At 43.0% G+C, this 20,698-nt stretch overlaps 1 protein-coding gene across 2 annotated transcripts in view; it reads left to right on the top strand.

Annotated features, from left to right (window-relative positions):
• CORO1C (coronin 1C) overlaps nt 1-20,698 on the top strand; it is a 76,480-nt gene that overhangs the window by 44,310 nt on the left and 11,472 nt on the right. For both annotated transcript variants that reach the window (XM_047088194.1, XM_047088195.1), the window contains 2 exons: nt 3,452-3,574; nt 17,797-17,926. In XM_047088194.1, coding sequence (XP_046944150.1) covers nt 3,452-3,574; nt 17,797-17,926 — 253 coding nt within the window. The remainder of the gene's footprint in view (nt 1-3,451; nt 3,575-17,796; nt 17,927-20,698) is intronic.

Here is a 20,698-nt window from a genome sequence, read left to right as displayed (position 1 = left end):
ATATATTTTTACGGCCTTCCCCTGCTTTAATTACTTTTTAGTTTTCTTGTTTTTTGTTTGTTTTAGAGAGAGAGAGCATGAGCGGGGGAGAGGGGCGGATGGGGGGGAGGAGAGAATCCCAAGCAGGCTCCATGCGCAGTGCAGAGCCCGACTTGGGGCTCGGTCCCACAACCCTGGGAATCATGTCCTGAGGCGAAATCAAGAGTTGGACACTCTGAGCCACCCAGGCACCCCTACCTTTTTATTTTTTAACTTAGTTCCTTTATTACTTTTAAAATATGTCTTGTAGCTGGTTGTAATCAAATCTGAGACATGCTGTCTTTTAGCTGGTGGGTTCAAGATGTTGATACTACAATTACATATTACGTATATCACAGTATTACTGTAAAATGAACACCTGCGAGTCCACCGCCACCTGCATGAGAAATAGAATATTACAGGGAGTAGTAGCTTCTGGGCTGGGTCACTCACACGGTTTTTGTGAGGATGCAGTACGGAAAATAGGGAAAACAACCTGGCTGGAGGCCTCAGCAGCAGTTGCTTCTTTAAGGAGAGGTGGGATCAGGGATATGACAGAGTGGATTCCAGCAGTTGTTGAATTTGGGGTGACGTTTATTGAGCCCTGCAGGTGCTGGGAAAGTACTTTACCTGGATTATCTTCAATTTGTCTTCACATCAGCTCGTATAGAAGGAATCACGACATTCACAGTTTACAGATGAGGAGATGAGGTGGAGAGGTGAAGTCATTTTGGCCAGGGCATCAGAGCTGGAACCTGACAGAGTCGTGACGCCAGCCCAGGCAGTCTGCTTCTCAGCCATCTGTGCTTTGCTGCCTGTAAATGACCCGTGTGGCCCTCCTTATAACACCCAGGTTCTGTGTTCATTGGCACTTTCTTTTAGGATTCCTTTTCTGGCGATGCAATTCCACAGGTCCAAACTGGGTTTCATTCGATCTACAAGAGAAAACGAGCATGTGAAAAAACCTAGGCTTTAGGTCTGTGGACAGGGCCATCTTCACACCTCAATTTAGAATTGCTTCTTTTCTCGGCAGAGAACCTTTCTGTGCCTGGGTGGCTCAGTCGGTTAAGCATCTGGCTCATGGTGCGTGAGATCACGCGTCAGGCTCTGTGCCAACAGCATATAGCCTGCTTGAGATTCTCTCTCCCTCTCTGTCTCTCTGCCCCTCCCCCCACACTCTTGAACTGTCCTTCTCTCTAAAAATAAATAAGCTTAAAAGAGAAGAAAGAAAACCTCCCTGAAGACTGTGATCCCCACAGGCCTGGCAGAATGCCCTTCTTCTGTGTTCCTGCCACCTGTGCTTGTCCTGTGGCGCATGTCTTCTGCTGCACCGTATTTGGTGGTTGACACGGCCTCTTCGTCCCGCCAGGACAGGGCTGCCGTGTTTACTTCTCTGTCTCTAATACTCAGCACAGCGTCTGGGCCCCATGAGAGTTCATAAGTGACACGTGTTTGTCCTTCTTAATGATAGAGTAAATTAATGTATTAAACTAGAAGAACTAGTAATAAAAGTAGTTTTATATTGAGTATTTACTATATTCCAGGCACCATACAGGCTTACCTCATTTATTGCACTTCACAGATACTCTTTTTTCCCAAACCAGGTTTGTGGCGATCCCCCATCGAGGAAGTCTGTCAATGCCATTTTCCCAACAGCATTTGCTCACTTTGTGCCTCTATTACATTTTGTTCGTTCTTGGAATATTTCAGACTTTTTCGTTGCTGTTACATTTATGGTTTATATGTGATCAGTGGTCATGACTCAGTGAAAGCTCACATGATGGCTAGCATTCTTCAGCAATAAAGTACTTCCTAATTAAGGTTTATGCATTGTGTTTTTTTAGACATCATGCTGTCACACAGTTAATAGACTACCGTATGGTATAAATACAACTTTTGTGTACACAGTAAAATTGAAAACTTCATTTGACTCACTTTAATTGCACTGATATGTACCAGAGCCTGCCATATCTCTGAGATATATCTGAAATTAAATTTTTTACATACCATATACAGATAGTTGTAATACCAAGTTATGATTTGCCTAAAAACTTTATTTCATTTAATCCTACGGTAATCCTGGGAGATGAGTATTATTGTCACTCCTTTCACAGATGATGGGCTGAAGCTCAGATTACGTGACTTGCCTAAGGCCAGCCACTGTTTGAACAGTAGAGCCTGGATTTGAACCCATATCTGTCTGACTCTCAGTACAGTGGTCTTTGTGTTTAGCATAATTGCTTCTCGGGACATTTCCACAGTTGAGTCACAGTGGAGAAATCACAGAATTCCTTGATCTTGAAAATTTTCTGGGAAGCCTTGCCCCAGTGTTGTACTGACTTGTCTTAACAGGAGAATAACACAACAACAAAATAGGTTCAGTTTTGCTTGGCCATGATTCCTTGTTGTACGCTCGCTTTTAGAGCATACAGGACCTCGGCATGGATTGCACCAACATGTTTAAGAAAGGAAATAGCTTTTGTGTACCTGTTACAATAGCATTTGTCTTGGTCAACACAAAATTGGCTTGATAAGCCAGATTGACTTTTAGATTCAGATGTGTCACGTGAGTATATCGTGATGGTTACTTATGATCAGCATTGAAAAATGTTTTTTTAATGTTTGTTTACGTTGAGAGAGAGAGAGCATCCACGAGTGAGGGAGGGGCAGAGAGAGAATCCCAGGCAGACTCCACGCTGTGCATGGAGCCTGATGAGGGGCTTGATCGCACCAACCATGAGATCATGACCCGAGCCGAAATCAAGAGTTGGACACTTAACCAACTGAACCACCCAGGCGCCCCTGAATATTGTATTCTCAATGAGACGTGGACTAGATAACGGGTGAGATCTAAGCTAGTGTTAATGAGTTGGTCTGGCTGACTCTTCTGTTGATCAAAGACAGTAAAGAGACTGAGACAGTCTTATACAGATTGAGCCCCTAAGCATTAGCTAAAGCTTTTCTTTTTATTACCCTAACTTAGTGTGCTCACAGTGCCATTCATTTCCAGAACTAGTGATTTGTATATTCAAAGGTATTAGCTAATTTTACTAAGAGTTGTATTTAACATTTTGAGTAACACCAAATTTTTTGTTTTTTTTTTTTTTTAACAGTAAAAACACACCTATAATTTACAAATTGTATTTTGGTGAAAAGATTTAGCATTCTCGTTCACTATGTCTGCTAATGCAGTTGATTAAATAAAAATCTTTGTGGTTCTAGAAATTTGGATCCTTGTAATTTGGTGGCATGTCCTTGGCAGTAGCTATTTCTGGACATAAAACTTGACAGTTCTTACTAGTTGACATTGACCGTGATATATAGATACTTGAGAGTTTGGGGTGGAGGTAATAAAGGAAAAATGATTCTGAGCAAACCTACAAACTCTGTAGTGTTGGTGTTACACAGTACGTTTGTTTCTCTCTTCTTTCAGACTGGTCGAATTGACAAATCCTACCCTACAGTATGTGGCCACACGGGACCGGTGCTCGACATAGACTGGTGCCCACACAACGATCAGGTCATTGCCAGCGGTTCAGAGGACTGCACGGTTATGGTAAGCTCCCAGGGGGTGGCATGCACACAGGCCAGTGAGACCTACCTACGACTTTCAAAAAGCATGTGTGTGCAGAGGCTTGAAAAGCAGAAAGTCATAGCAGTTTTGATTGTCCATTGGATTATACCATGATTTAATGAGATGAAAGGACAACTGTAGCCAAGCCTTTTATAAGCCCTTCTATCAAAGAGGTTGTACTGTATTGTTTTTCTTCTTCTTTTGTATGAGCGTGCATGTGGACGTGCTTATTGGCTGTTGTCACGTCTGCTCCATGGGAAGATTTTGAGGACAGTAAAATGACCTTCCAGTAATTCTGTGAATGCCATTGGACCACATAACTCCTCTCCCTCCCCCAAAAGGAAAGAAACTACCAACATGAATGGAAACTTTATAGTGAAATAAGATGCCAAAGGTTATACATATAAAATGGGATATATCGCATATATTGGGAAATTGAAAAGTTTTGCAATAAGTAAAGTGCTTATTTTCAAGCTAACGTCAGAAGGTGTGTTCTGTCTAGTTTGACCCTGGTTAAGAAATTCCTTCTTATTCAGGTAGACAAACAATATGAAAGAATTTTAAAGTAAGTTCTTTACATTCCCCCATTTAGATTCCAAAAGCAGATTATGTGTGAAACCAGGCTTTGGGATGCTTTTTAATGTCAAGCGTCTTGTTCTTGATTATGTTCTTCTTAGCCTTGAAATGTAATTGTGGGTTTGGATCAGTTTTTAATCCTAGCCCCAAATATGTTGAAAGGTTAACATAGGCACAGATGGGGAGTAATGCATTAAGAGCTGAGCTAAGTGAAGGCCGTGCCTGCGTCAGTTACAGGTGCTCTCACGCGTGTCAGGTGCAGAGCTTGGAGACCACTCTTATTTCCCTCTTCATTTTCTGTGGACCGAGCCAGACTTAGAAACCGTGTTTGGAAGGCTTTTTTATTAATTAAAATTATTTGACATAAACAAATTAATGCCTGAACTGTGTCATTTAAACATTTACTCATTTTTCCTCATGGACTTTTGGCTGAGGAGAGCTCCTCCTGTGATGTCCTAATTTTGGCAGCCAAATCATATTAAGGAAATATGTTAAAAGGAACTGTTCTGCTTAGTGTGCCTTGCTAAATTGATCATTTTCATGGCTGCAGACACATTTTACTAAAGGAAAGGAACATTGTTTAGACCCTTGATGCCCAAATCTTAAACTGAGAGTATTAACTTCTCTTGAAGAAGCAAGTTTGATTCATCTGAAAAATAAAACAAAAACAAAACAAAAACGCTTTTTATTATAAAACACGCTAAATAAACAGGTAAGGGAGTTCAGTTAAGTGAATCCCGTGTAACCACTGCCCAGGTCAGGAAATAGAACTTTGCCAGCCTTCTCAGACTCTCCCTGTGCCCCTTCCCTGTCATAAACACCCCCCCCACCTCCCTCCCTCCAAAAGTATCTGCTACTCCCCCTCGTCATTCTCCATGGTTTTAATCACCCAAACGTGTATTTCTAAACGCTATAGCTCAGTCTTGCCACTTTAAAGAACTTGGTACATCTTTTGTAACCTCTTGGCTCCTCTTCCATCGTTTTCTTGTCCTTGACAATGAATCTGATGAAGAAGCCCGACCTTTGACCTGCATCTTTCAACTTAGTTTCTGATGATTGCACATGCATGGTGCATTTCAACATATTCCTCTGTCCTCTAAATTCCCTATAAATTGGCAGCTGGATCCTGAAGTGTGATCACGTTCAGGCTCGATCCCCTTGGCAAGATGATAGCTAGTGTTACGTTCTTTGATCAAGAGGCCCGTGATACCAGGATGATTCGTGCAGCCGTTGATGTTCAGCACCCGGATCCAGCAGATCCTTAGGGGTCGCGAAATGGTGATATTAAGTTGTGTTACTTTGTTTTCAATTTTTAGCAGGTAAAAATTGTAAGGGGATGCCCCCTCTTATCTACCATTTGGCCAGTAGTACTGTTTATATAGGAAAGCAGGACAGATGCTTGAATCTCTCCTTTTGTTTACTCAGTTTTCAAGATAATGAATTGGTTCTCTCTCTTCCTCAGAAGACGACCAGTTAGGGTTTTTCCCCCTTTCATGTCATTTTGAATTCATGGATTGGAACATCTTTCGTGGGTTTTGATTCATTACAATTCTTACCTCAAAGCCCAGGTCATCCACTCTTTGTTAATAGGAACTTGTTCAAGGTTCCTGAGTCCTTTGACATACCCTGGTTGTTTTTGATAGCTTCCCTGGTATTTGGTATGGTAAGGCACTCCGTGCTCATCTTGGACATCTCTTCACCTACACTTCATATCAGTCATTTCTCTCCGAAGCTCTGGTTTCTTTCTTTTTTTCTTTTCTTTTTTCTTTTTCTTTAATTTTTAATGTTTATTTTTGAGAGAGAGACAGACAGACAGACAGACATAGCATGAGCGGGGGAGGAGCAGAGAGAGAGAGGGAGACACAGATTCGAAGCAGGCTCCAGGCTAAGAGCTGTAAACACAGAGCCCGATGCGGGGCTCGAACCCATGAACCGGGAGATCATGACCTGAGCCGAAGTCGGACGCTTAACCTAATGAACCACCTAGGTGCCCTGCTCTGGTTTCTTTTAATGGAAAATAGAATTTCTAGATCACAGTCTGGGTGCTAGGAATGGTCATTGTTACCATGGTGATCACTTTTTAAAGACTTGGCAGTAAATGGGGCTAGAATATACATATATATTTAAAGATAAGATACCATGTGACCTCACTTTAATATTCCCTGTTAAAATTCTGGACTGTATAGTTTTAATCTAACCTTCAGTATTGCATCTCTACCTTCTTGCATACTGGGAATCCGGGGTCTGAAGGGCTCAGGGGTGAATTAGACTGCCCTGATCTGTCCCATGTCTCATGCTTTATTACTATTACATACAACAGATTCAAAGCAAAAATACTGTTGTGACCACCATAAATCAGTTTATGATTACTGAAAATAGTTTCCACAACTTTTTTTTTTTAATGTTTATTTATTTTGAGAGAGAGAAGGAGAGAAAATCCTCCAAGTAGAGGAGGGGCAGAGAGAGAGGGAGAGAGAGAATCCCAAGCAGGAGCCCCGGAAAGCTACAACTTTTTAATCTGCGCTATTTCTGTTCTCCCTCTTTAAAAATGATGTACTGATGGGGGCGCCTGGGCGGCTCAGTCGGTTAAACGTCCAGCTTTGGCCCAGGTCATCATCTCACGGTTCGCGGGTTCGAGCCCCGCATCAGGCTCTGTGCTGACAGCTCAGAGCCTGGAGCCTGCTTCAGGTTCTGTGTCTCCCTCTCTCTCTGCCCCTCCCCTGCTCACACTCTGTCTCTCAAAAATAAATAAGCATTAAATTTGTTTTTAAAAAAATGATGTACTGATGTACTCTGGGGGTGCTTGGGTGGCTTAGTTGGTTGAGTGTCCTTTGGCTCAGGCCATGATCTCATGGTTGTGGGACTGAGCCCCACAAGAGGCTCTGCTGAGCGTGGAACCTGCTTAAGATTCTCCCCCTCCCTCTCCCTCTCCCTCTCCTTCTCTCCCAGCTTGCATGAACTCCACTCTTGCTGCCTCTAAAATAAAAATAAATAAATAAAAATAAAATGAGGTGCTCTGTAATTCCAAGATCACATAGCCATTATATTTAACAGCCTCTCCTTAGTTCTGTAAGCATCCATATTTAGTGCTCTCCATAGGTCCTTATGTCGACCTCTTTCTAGTCACTTAGACCATCTGAAGCTCCTTCCCAGGTAGATTCTAGACCTCAGTACACTAGAACCCAACCAGAGAGTGCTTGCCTCTGGGCAGGCCCCACACTGAGGAGAAATTCTCAAGAATGGAATCAAAAGAAAAGGCTCATGGGAACAATATTTTCTAAGTTCTTCTACATAGATAATGGCTGGTCTGTGATCTTTACAAATTTGAAGGTGAGTTTTTCTGGATATAAAATCTTTGGTTCACAGTCCTTACTCAAGTATGTAAGTATATTATTCCATTTTTTTTTTTTTGTCATAAAGTGTTGTTGTCAAAAGAAATCAGATAATCTAATTCTTTCTCCCTTGTAAACCATATATTCTTTTTGCCTAGATGTTCATAAGATTTTTTTTCTTAGAACATAGTAATCTATGGGGCTGGCTGGCTCAGTCAGTTAAGCAAGCATGCGATTTCAGCTCAGGTCGTAATCTCACGGTTCGTGGGTTCGAGCCCTGTGTTGGACTCTGTGCTGACAGCTCAGAGCCTGAAGCCTGCTTCGGATTCTGTGTCTCCTCCCTCTGCCCCTCCCCTGCTGATGCTCTGCTCTCTCTCAAAAATAAATAAACATTAAAAAAAACCTTTTTTAATATAATAGTAATCTTGCTAGAATATTGTTGGTTATTCTGAGTTGGCATTCCATGGTTTGTGGTATGTTTTTGGGTTTGGTTTGGCTTTGTTTTTTGAAGAGAGAGCTGGAGCATGTGCCCACGAGCTGGGGGCGGGGGGAGGTAGGGTGGTGAGAGGGGAGGAGAGAGAGAGAGAAGAAAATCCCAAGCAGGCTTCACACCCAGTGTGGAGCCTGACTTGAGGCCCAATCCCATGATCCTGGGATTATGACCTGAGCCAAAATCAAGAGTTGGATGCTCAACTAACTGTGAGCCACCCAGGCGCCCTATGGTACGTTCTTTCAGTATAAGGTTTCAGGTCTTTTTCCCCCTCCCAGGAATGTTTTCTTCAGTTACAGTCTTTGTATTTGTTCTGTTTTCCTGCCTTGGTTTTCTTCTTCAGGGACTCCTGTTAATCCATATGCTTTGTCTTCTTTACCTGTCTCCAGTATTGTTTAGTTTTTCTCCCAAACTTATTTCTAATTTTGAAAAAATTTTTGCTACCTTACTTTTGAGTTTTTCAAGTTCTGATTTATGTGTCCCCTGGATTTTATTTTGTTTTGAAATAGTATGTGATGGTTTTTACCTCCTTTTGAGCATACCTTCTTAGCATTCTTTCTTTAATTTTTTTTTTTTTAATTTTTAGTGTTTATTTTTTTTTGAGAGGCAGAACATGCGCAGGGGAGGGGCAGAGAGAGAGGGAGACACAGAATTTGAAGCAGGCTCCAGGCTCTGAGTTGTCAGCATAGATCCCAGCCAGGCTCGAAATCACAAACTGTGAGATGACGACCTGAGCCGAAGTCGGCCGCTCAACCGACTGAGCCACCCTGGTGCTTCCTTTCTTAGCATTCTATTGTTTATAGGAATGCTATTCTATGCCTTATTCTCTTTGTTTCTTATAGTAATTTGGGGGGCCTTGGCTTTTTTTTCCTTTTAAATTTCTTATGTTTATTTTTGAGAGAGAGAGAGAGAGAGAGAGAGAGAGAGAGAGAGAGAGAGAGAGAGAGAACGTGAGGAGGGGAGGGGCAGAGAAAGAGGGAGACAGAATCCGAAGCAGGCTCCAGGCTCTGAGCTATCAGCACAGAGCCTGATGCAGGGCTCAAACCCACGAACCGCAAGATCATGACCTGAGCCAAAGTTGGCCGCTTAACCGACTGAGCCACCCAGGCGTCCCTTCTTATTTTCATGTGCATTTAGAGTCATTCGGAGGTGGCTTAGTGCACATAGCCAACCTAACTTCACAGAGCTCCCCCCGTCTGTCCTTTCCAGGGGGCGTTCAGAATCATGGTGGCTTGCTTTCTTAGATTTCCTAGCCTGCCTTTCTTTGTTTTTGTCATTCCTTTGCCCCTCTGACTTCTGTCTTTCTCAGATTTGTTTCCATTCCTTGGAATTTCTCACTGTGGGGCCTGTCTCAGAAAGGAGCCCTTTCTGGTTGACCTGTGGAGTACGGGGTCTGGACTGAAATCTAGATTGCTCCAGCCCCTTCAGACCTTTGTATTCAGGTCCCCGTCCTCACCTGCTATTGGAGAGGACAAAAACCTTCCCAGTTTCCATTGCTAGTGTCATAGGGGCCTACTGGTGTCAGGTCTGTGAAGCACCCCATTGCTGCCCCATGACTTTTCCACACAGAGACCGATAGATAATACACAGGTCACGTGGCTATTGGTGGTTTCCTCCTCCCACTTGCATTTGGGGATTATCACCTAGTTCTGGGTTTTTGTTTTGTTATCTGCTTGCTCTGTGTTTTTATGGAGAGATTTGGGAAGATCCCAAAACTGTGCTTGCCGCTAACACCACCATCCTTCCAGAATTTTCTTTGTTGCCCTTTTATTGGTATTGCCAGACTAAACATTTTGTAAATTGAGTCATGCTTTGAGGTAAATCCTCCCCCTAGTTTATTTTTTTAAGCTCTTAAGAATGGCACTGATATTTTAATGGTTTAAGGTCCCCCAAATAATTTGTTTTTATTATTGGGGCAATTACAAGAAGCTTTTGTAGCTTAGCAGTTGAAATGAAATTTTGAAGAAATAGGTGATTGTCTCCTACCCCACCTCTTAATACCTCATTTTCCACTTTGCTCTCCTAAAGGTAAAAGAACACTGTATGATAGATCAGACAGTTTCAAACAAAACCATTTTAACATTTTATGTTTACTTTATATTTTAAGCAATCTCTGTGCCCAACATAGAGCTCGGACTCAACAACCTGAAATCAAGAGTCGCATACTTACTGATTGAGCCAGCCAAGCGCTCCAACACCATTTTTTTTTTTTTTAAACAGAAAAGCTTTCTTTAGTTTCCCAAGCCTAGGCTGTTGGTGGTAACCCAGAGCTACAAATAGTAGATAGTGTAACAAAGCCTCATTATAGCAGGGGAAGAATACTGAGAAAAGCTCAAGATGGAGAATTGGGAGCATGTGTATAGGCCACTTAAATGCTCTCAGCCTCAGTTGCCTTACACGTAAAATAACAACAACGATAACAACACCAACGAGGAAGCTATGAATACATAGTGAGTTACTATTTTTTACAGTGTAGCTATAGCAGATTCATAGCAATGAGAATATCTTTAGTAAATATTCAGTAAAAAAAAAAAAAAAGTACAATAGAACCACTTTGTCAAATGAACTGTAAAAGAATTAGGTTAATTTTTAAAACTGCTTTTTGTATTGGGGCTTCTGGGTGGCTCAGTCGGTTAAGCATCTGACTTCAGCTCAGGTCATGATGTCACAGTTTGTGGATTTGGGCCCCGCATCGGGCTCTGTGCTGACAGCTCAGAGCCTGGAGCCTGTTTCGGATTCTGTGTCTCCCTTTCTCTCTGCCCCTCCCCTGATCACACTCTGTCTCTCTCTCAAAAAATAAACGTTCGGGGCGCCTGGGTGGCTTGGTTGGTTAAGCGTCCGACTTCGGCTCAGGTCATGATCTCATGGTCTATGAGTTCGAGCCCCGCAACGGGCTCTGTGCTGACAGCTTGGAGCCTGGAGCCTGTTTCAGATTCTGTGTCTCCCTCTCTCTCTGACCCTCCCCCGTTCATGCTCTGTCTCTCTCTGTCTCAAAAATAAATAAACGTTAAAAAAAAAAATTTTAAAAAAAAACGTTAAAAAATATTTAGAGCCTCCCCCCCCCGCGTTTTGTATTAATAGTCTAATTCCACTGAGCAGTTAGGCACTGATTTGTTAATGTGGCAAAAGCATTGATTCAATGACAGTGATGTCCCTTTGATCGCAGGTTTAGGAAAAGGAATGCCAGGCTGATGGCACATTCCTTCATGTTTTACAGATGGCTTCTTTAAGCAGCCCCAAAAGCGAATTATATTGGCGTAGTTTACCTTTCTTGTACTACTTTTTGAAGCTGTGTTTTATACCGGCAAAAAGGAATTCTACAAATCCTCCTCCCAGAAATTAGACTGTGCTCCTAGGTTTTCCAGACTTTTCATACCGTGAGTTCTTTTCTCCAACAGTGTGTTCTCACGGAGAGTTTTAAAGATTGTGGCTGCTGAGTATTTTACTTGGGAAGAGTTTAGCTCTAAGAAAATATTACTGCTTTCCAAAGCACAAAGAACAGCCAAGTTAAGTTTAGTGAATGATCTCGATTCAGTGCTGTTGCTTATCTGCAGGGTAGTAATCAAACACAAATGCAAAAAATGGCTGATTCACACAGTGGGTTGCATAATTGTTTTTTCCAGAGTCAGGGAGAGGGGAAGATCTTGTGGAGTATTTGTCTTATTTGTGTCTAGCCCATCCCAAATGAAGTTTAAGTGGACATTTTTCCCTTCTCCCAAATCAATTTTACACTTGGGTGGAAATCAGCAAAGATAAACTCCCTGTTTTATACGTTGTTGCTTCTGTTATAAATTTTCCTAATACAGTTTTTGCCTTGAAATAAAAATGGAAGCGATATTGTAGTTGGTGATGAGAGTGAATTCCTCAAGATTTCTGACCCCTTGGTCATTCGACAGATGGCATCTGGGCCATTTGCTAGTGGGTATTGTAACCTGGGCAGATCAGAGCCCAGCTCTCAGTTCTTGATTTTGCCAAAACTAATGTTGTTCTTAACGTCATGGTTCACTGAGGCACATCCTGACTCCTTACATGCTGCCCCGTGGGTATTGGATAGGCAGCCTCTGTCGGGGATCCTGCAACTGCTGTAGAATCTGCGAGCCTCCTCCCGTCTCCTCTCATCTCTTTTCTTCATTTTCTCTTTGGAATTGGTTTCCTTCGTGCTTAAAAATATAGCCTTTTGGGGGGATAGCCCTTTTTATGGCTGTAGCCCTAGTGCCTAGACCAGTAGCAAGTTCAGAATGGGGGATTGAAATAGGGAAGAGGTGTCTGGAAACGCTTCCCGTAACGTTTACATTTTGCACTGTTTGAGATTGAACAAAACCATCAAACAAATTGCACTTTAAAATTACTCCTTGAGAGAAACCCACGTTTCATTTTCATCACTTTTTTCTTTTTCTTTTTCTTTTTAAGATTTTAAATAATCCCTACACTCAACGTGGGGCTTGAGCCCACAGCCCTGAGATCGAGTCGTACGCTCCACTGATTGAGTCAGCCAGGCACCCCATTCATCACTTTTTTCTTAGAGCTGTTCTCTTGAGCTGTCCTTTTTCCATTTTCAGAATTCCACATGTTGAAAAGGATTCCAGTGATACATTAGTTCCTGAACATGCACTTAAAAGTTGGTTTTTTTTTGTTTTTTTTTTTCCAGAACCACAATGGGTTTTTACTGATTGATTCACTTTTTCATGTGGAAGCCCTTGGGACTGATTATGGTTTTTTTTCCCCCCAGAACGAAACATTGCCATAGCAATGTCCAGTCCAAATAGAAAATCTCAGGAATACACAGTATTATTTGAAAAACAAAACAAAGCAAAAAAATCAAGTGGAGGAAAGAGATAGCTTGTCCCTGCCGTGCTGAAATGCTCAGTCTGGGCACAGCAGAGAGAGGGTGGTTGACTCCTGTTTTCCTCTCTGCTCACTGACGTGTTTTTGAAAAAGCTGATTGGTTTTGGAGTACTAGCTTTAGCCACGGTAACAGATGCTAATAGACCTGCATAGAGATCAGAGCTGTTCTCATTTGTGCTAATTGGCCTAGGCACGTATTAGAGCTTTCGCACATAATACCTTGGATGTAAATTAGAAAGTGCTGAATTAATTTGAAGACAAGGTTCTTGAAGGAAATCCTGATGTTCACACCCTGAAAATATATGCAGGGGTCATAGTAACAGCAAGAAAAATAACCACGAACATACAATAAGCATTTTTTTGGTCAAGCCCTGTTTCATAAGCCCTTATGTGCAATGATTATATTTAATCATTATAACAGCACAGTAAGGCAAGAGTATGTCCCATTTTAAAGCTTAGGAAACACCAGTCCAGGCAGTAACTGGTCTGTCGAAGGTCACCCTTTTTGCGCTGTTTCACATTAGGGGAATGCTTTGGGTATGCAAGGTGGTTTAGCTCGTTTGATGCTTCCAGTAACGCCTGTAAGCGGATCCTGGCCCCGTATCAAGCAAGGAAATTGAAGCTTCCAGAAGTGAAACCCCTGCTTAATGCTAACACAGCCAGTTAGCGTCCCAGCTGTGACAGGAGCCGGGCCGGCGTCCTTTCTCCGCACCAGCCCACGTCCCACATTACACACAAGAAGATTAAACATGTACCGAGCGGGCCTTCTGCTTTGTTGTCCCTGCCCTGCTGGTGGTGAGACCTCTTCAGTCTGGACTGGAAGGCCACTGCTTGGAAGCTGCGGACAACCCTAAAAAGGGCAGAGAGCCATGTAAGGACAGCCTGTGAGTAGGGCTAGTGGGCACCAGCCAGGGGGGCATGCTCGCTTGATGGAGAAAAGCTCACGGGTCTCCAGCTCTTTGCCGCAGCCCGCAGTGCGCGACGCCACCACCTTTACTTACCAGCGGAGGCAAGGGTTCCGTCGTCTCCTCATTTTAGTTGCATAGACTTTTCCAGCCACTGTCTCCTCCCGCTGTAAATCCTCATGCCTGTGTTACCCCTCCCTTCTTTCCTCTGAGTCCTGGTCGCTACGAGAGGTCATTCCCTCAGAGGGCCTTCCTGAACGTACCAGCCGGGGAGAGCAAGAAAGCAACCTCAACGACGCCTGCATTTTCACTCAGCACTTGGCTTACGGCAGCGTAGCGTTGCTTCCATACACCGTGTGGTTTCCTGGTGCACAAGACAAGGGCCAGCAGCAGCTGACACGAAGAGCCTGCCTCACGACAGGCATCGCTCTAAACACTTTAGTTTCGTATCACCACATTTGTCCTCCAGACAGCCCTGATGAAAGCAGATTCATTGTTATTCCCATTTTAGAGGTGAGGAAAACTTAAGGCCCAGCAAGTGTAGGTGCAGGTCTCCAAGGTTATGCAGGTGATACCGGGCAGAATCAGGAATTGAACAATCTGTTTTAGTTCTGGGACCCACGTTCTTAAGCATTGCATTGTTCTGTCTCTGCATTTGGGGGGCACAGGTTGTATGCCAGGCACTGTTCCGGGGCTTATGAACTCATTTCATCCTCACAGCAGCCCTAGAAAGTTTGCCCAGGACCATCAGTTTAAGTGGCCCAGGCAGGGTTTGGACCAGGGTCTATTTGGCTCTGGAGCCCATGCTCCAAGCCCCCACATCACACCAGTTATGTTTGATTTTTGGTCTCCTAGAAGTCTCTGCTTTCTGTTAGACTGTACACCCCTTGAGAGCAGAGCCCGTGTGTGGTCACCCTTTTTCCCCCTTGCCTGGTAATGAGCCTGCCTTATCATGGCTACTCAAGAGCTGTGTTGTGTGAATGAGCGCCCAAGGTGGTAAAGTGGGTTAGGAACCATTGAATCTTCTAAAGGTGAAATTAAAAAAGGAATAGTTTCTTCATTTTACAAATTATATAAGTGTTTTGCCCCATCATTAAAATTTCCTTGCCGTCCAAGGAAAACCTGAACGAGGGAGAAGCTAGAGACAGGAGAAGGTAAAGTCCCATCGTGGGCCCCGCTTCCACCTTCATGTTTAAGATTGGAAATGCTGGCTCTAAACAAAGCCTTCCGTCACTCCATGCCCCATTCGGGATTTAGAGAACACACTATTTAATTGTGGTCAGAGCGGGGTACAGAGGTGTCGCAGACCTTGCAAGAAAACCAGCAGCCCGTGGTTGTGGTGCCATCTGGAGACGGCAGGTGGTATTGCCACTCTTCCAGTTCTAAGCCCGGGTCAGAATTCATCTTGGAGAATGCATTTCCTGTTGAGTCACTAAAGTCCCATTTCGTAATTGTTTCTCTGACTTTATGCTTTGATCAAATCAGCAGTTTTCTGTTCCTTATGTTAAAAAACGGCAACAAAACACAAGACCTGCTCTGCATTCAGATAGCTAAGTTCAATTTGGAGCTGTTTTACCAATCATAAACCTTTGATTATAAAGTAATGTGTATGGGATGAAAGCAACCTATAGTGCTGGGTGTGTTCAGCAGATACCCACATTCTCCGGGGGAGGGGGCCATGGCTCAGGTCTGTTTGGTGGAGAAGAGGGGCAAGGTAGGTTTTCCTTCTGCTTTCTGTGCTCGTTCACAACTGCACTGTTGACAATTTGCTGAATGGTGAGGGTTCAGGGGAAATTAGGTGACATCCTCAACTCAGGCCCTCAAAAGGCCAGGTTTATTTTGCCGTGATTGGCATAAGGGGTTGTAGTTAGCCTGGGCAGAATTTAGCCGTAAGAATGAACGATCACTTAATTCATGCCTTTTTCCCATTCTTCAGGATGGCAAACTTTTTCTTCTAATTTTTTGCGGGACAGCAGAACTGAGCTGAACCTTAAACACCCATCTAATCCAGATCTTTGCCTTCCGCTACGCAGTTGAAAACAGACATTGTTTGTCTCCTCCTTAAAAATCCCCACAAAGGAAAATTCTGTTTCTCACTTGTTCCACTGTTGAGCATGATTTTTCACTGGCAAGTTCTAAATTTTTCGTGAACTAGTTCCTTAAAATCTTTTTTGGTGGTGAATTTACTTATTTGAATACATCAATACTTATTTAATACATTTTAATATTTTAATATATTTTAAATATACAATTTAAAATATATTAACATATTTAATGTGTTTTACTCTCTGTATGTAAAAAGATAATTACTTTAAACCTGAACCTTTTCACAAACTTAAGTATTACTTAATGTCTGGTTTTCTACAGGATTCTTGGTGCTGTTCGGCTTAGTTGTTACTCGGTTCTTCCTTCATAGAGGGTTTCTCTTAATCTTTTCAAACTCATGTCTTCCTCTGTCGTAGTGTCTTATTATCCCTTCCGTCTGATGTTCTTCCCATCCCCGACCCCCTCTACCATGCAGGCACATCCCCATTTAAGATATGGTGAATATCCTGTGTGTCTTCACCAGTCAGAAGCATTTTTTAAACTGCTTCATTGAGCTACAGCTCACATACAGTTCACCCATCTAAAGTGTACAATTCAGTGGTCTCGATTTGTTCACAGATACGTACAACCATCCCCAGAGACCATTTGCCAAAATTTTTTCATCACCCCAGAAGGAAACCGTGTACCCATTCACTATCACTGTCCCGAAGTCCCCGGCGCTAAGCAGCCACTAATCAACTTTCTGTCTCTGTGTATTTTTCTGTCCCGGACATTTCATATACACAGAATCCTACGATATGTGGACCTAGTTTTTTTTTACTTTGCGTAATATTTTTGAGCTTCATCCATATTGTAGCATGAATCGGTACTTAATTCCTTTTTGTGGACAAGTAATACTCCATTGTATATAGATCTATCATATTTTGTTTATCCATTTCTCAGTTGCTGGGCGTTTGGGCTGTTTCCACATTGTGGCCTTTGTGAGTAATGTTGCTGTGAACATTCACATATGAGTTTTTGTGTAGACGTATATTTTCATTGCTCTTGGGTTACCTTAGGAGTGATGTTGCTAAGCCGTATAAACTCTCGTGTTTAATCACTTGAGAGCTGTCAGACTTGTTTCCAAAGCGGCTGCACCATTTTATATCCCCACCAGCAGTGTGTGGGGGCCCTGACTGTCCCACATCCTTGTCGGCACTCGGTATCTGCCTTTTGATCATAGCCGCCCGTGGGCGTGAACTGATGCTTTATTGTGGTTTAGATTTGCGTTTCCCTAATGACTAAATAATACTGAGCGTGTTTTCATGTGCCTTAAAACTAGTTGTGTATCTTTCTTGAAGAAATGTCCAGATTCTTTGCCCATTTTAAAAATTGGGTTGTTTTACTTTTATTGTTGATTTGTAAGAGTTCTTTATAGCTTTTCTTTCCATGTCCTTCGAAACACAAAGCTTTAAATTCCCATGAGGCCAAATTTATCTTTTGTTTCTTTGTAAGGTTTTTCTGTAGTAGATGTTACAGAACTATTACGTGTATTTTTATTTTCCAAACGTAAAACTAGAGAAATCATGATGTTTTAAACGCTGCACCATCCCAAGAGCTCTGGTGGGTGGCGTCTCTCCCCTCAAAACCCGTGGGCTCCACGAGGGCTCATCACCCCAGTGCTGCCTCTCATGGGGGCCTCGGTCGTTCTCCCTCTTTCTTTTAAGTATTTCTATCTGCTTCTAGTCAGAGAGTTTTGAATTTAACAGAGAATTTAGAATAAAATGTCAACTACTGTTAAATAAAAGTGGGGACGCAGCATTTTGGAGGCCTGGTGGATGTTCTGATCTTTAATATCGTACTCCATTTTACAAACAGCTGCATAGAGTCGACGTGCAGTATTCCGCGTTTCATCCAAAGACCAGTGTGTGTTCTGTTTATGCAGAGCACGTCTGCAGACCGGATGGTCAAGGGAGGGTGATCGTGAAAGGTCCTACCTCACGTGGATCCTCTCGCTTCCTTTCCCAACAGGTGTGGCAGATCCCAGAAAATGGACTCACCCTTTCCCTGACCGAACCTGTGGTGATTTTAGAGGGCCACTCGAAGAGAGTTGGCATCGTGGCCTGGCATCCGACTGCCCGCAACGTCCTTCTTAGCGCAGGTGGGAGCCGAGCAGTGGGGGAGGGGGCAGTAGCCAGTGCGTTTTGATGTGTGCTCCACAGCTTTGAAGCAGCTCATTAGGAATCCATGCTGAGGTGCTGAGATGCAGCAGTTCTCTAGCCTGCCTGCACACCTGTGTGCGTGTGTGTGTGTGTGTGTGTGTGAAGGCTGCATTGGCAGTCTGACTCAAGACTTCTCGCTTAGAGAAATGAACAGATACGTGCTTACCTATAAATCCAGCAGATGCACGGCTCCTGCTGGGGCCCTTCATGGACCACAGTTTTAGTTATTCTTGATAGAGCAGGAGGATCCCTGGTGGGAGCCCTGGGTGCCAGCTCTGATGTTGTTGCCAACTTTGGGGTGGTCCTGTGAGGCAAATATCCTCCTTCCTTTAAAAAGATACTTTCATTTTTCTCCTTATACAAGTAGTACATGTATGTTACAGAAAATATACAGAAACGAAAGGAGAAAATAAAAATCAGTTGTATTCCTGCCACCCGCCCAGAGGGAACATCATTACCATGTCCGTGTTTCGCTCCACAGGGTACTTTTTTGCACATACCTGAGTGATGTCTCCCGCAAAGATAGGTTCAGACACTTTACTTGTGACTTGCTTTTTGCACTTAGTGGTACACTGTAGTCCTCTCCATGTGCCATTGAAGGTTCTTCCTCTGATACATTTTTTTAAATGTTTATTTATTTATTTTGAGAAAGGGCAAGTATCAGTGGGGGAAGGACAGAAAAGGGAGAGAGAGAGAGAATCCCTAGCAGGCACAGAAGTGGACGTGGGGCTTGATCTCACGAACCGTGAGATCCTGACCCGAACCAAAATCCAGAGTCCGGCGCTCAGCTGACTGAGCTACCCAGGCTCCCCCTTTCCTATCATATTTTTAACGACCTCAGTGATAGTCCATTGTCTAGACATCTTCATTTATGTAATCAGTCCCCTATTTCTGGACATGGAGGTTTTGGCTTGTGTTTTTACGCTGCTGGACAGCACTACAGTGAACCCCCGAACCAGGATCTAGCGTTCTTGGTTTGCCACTTGAGTGGTTTCCATGTTTTACCCTGCAGGAATCTCTTTGTCTCCAGTTTGAGATTTTGTCTTTTATAGAAGCCATACAAAGGTCACAAGGGAGTGTCATGGGATGACGGAAAAGTTCTATATTTTGATTGTGATGATGGCCACACATATGAATATATACACTTGTCAAAATTTAGCACATGTATACTAAAAATGGGGGCGTTGGATTGTATATAAATCATACTTTCATAAAATTGACTTACAAAAAAAGAAATACTAATGTGAATGGTAGAATTTTTAAAATCTTTCCCCTCACCAGTACAAAGGAAGGGGGCAGTGAGTTTTTAACTGGGAATACAGGGTGTTTATAATATAATAAATTTAAAAAATACCACGTGTACCTGTTGAAACCAAGGACTCCATTTCAAAACAGATGCTACTTAGAATTCTCTCCTTTTTTAAGTCACAAGTGACTATACCTGGGAACTCTCCTCATATTCAACTCAGCCCAGTAAGGAGAAAAAACAGTTGTAAAGATGGAAGTCAATCATGGAAAATTTCCTGCTGCCCTTCTCATTGAGGTCAAATATAGGGTACTGTCAGCAGACTCTCCCCATTCTGCCTTTTACAAGCAGAGGAGAATGGCTAATTGCTGTGTTGTGCATATTTTAAGACTACGTGATCTATCCATGGTGGCTGAAGTTACCTGTTTGCCTGTGGTGTGCAAGACAGAGGAGAGTCAAGTCTCACCCTAGGGTTTAGCTCCAGCTTTACTGTCGTACAAGTTTGTTTCCAGTCTTCTACTTCTGGCCCTTAGACAGCTTGGGTGCCTGGATATCAGTGGCTAATTTTTCTGAAGTGCTTGTAAAATTGGCTTATTGGCAAGAATTTATCTTCAGGATATCCATCCCTTATTTACTTCATCCTTGAACTAATGTCCTGGAAGCAACAAATGGTGCCACTTATTACAGGGTCCTTGGGGCAGATGCTTGAAGGAATGTGGAATTGATGAACAGAGGGGTGTGGCTGAGCCAGCATTGTGGCCTCTTTGGGGATCAGCTTCCAAATCCACATGCCTACTTGATTATAGTTTGGGCTTCTCAGATCAGCCCAGCCTTGACCTATTTTTCTCCCCTTTTAAAGATAAAGATATGTTGTGAGCACATGGTTAGGTCATCCTTCAACGTGAGGCCATGTTTTACAGCATCGTTGATTTGAATAACGTGCTGTGTCACATTTTTGTTGAGTACTCTAGACAGTCATTTAAACTCTTCATTTTTATTTCCTCCGGAAAAGAAAGAAGTCGAATTCATTCTGATGTTGGTTTTACTAGAAAAGGAAACACACGATCACTTGGGGTCCATCAGCCCGTTAGCTCTTAAAAAACATAGGATTCTGTTTTCTTAGAGTTCTTTGTTTGGTTGTTACTTTTTGTGTGTTTCATATGAAACCAAATGGAGCAAACCATGTTTTTCCTTTAATACATTTCTTTTATATACATGTGTTTTTTCTTTGTCACTTTGGTTTTTAATTAGCGGCCAATAAAGTAGGGCCTCCCGGGGCGCCTGGGCAGCTCAGTAGGTTGAGCGTCTGACTTTGGCTCAGGTCATGATCTCGAGGTCTGTGAGTTCAGGCCCCGCATCGGGCTCTGTGCTGACAGCTCAGAGCCTGGAGCCTCCTTCAGATTCTGTGTCTCCTTCTCTCTCTGCCCCCACTCCCCACCACTCTCTGGCGCTCTCTCTCTCTCTC

The sequence above is a fragment of the Lynx rufus genome, unplaced genomic scaffold, assembly GCF_022079265.1.
Source record: "Lynx rufus isolate CCGP_SWC_20201006 ecotype Redwood Valley unplaced genomic scaffold, mLynRuf1.p SCAF_24, whole genome shotgun sequence".
Lineage (NCBI taxonomy): Eukaryota > Metazoa > Chordata > Mammalia > Carnivora > Felidae > Lynx > Lynx rufus.
The sequence above is the reverse complement of the archived record's forward strand: the minus strand, read 5'-3'. Positions and strand labels throughout refer to the sequence as shown.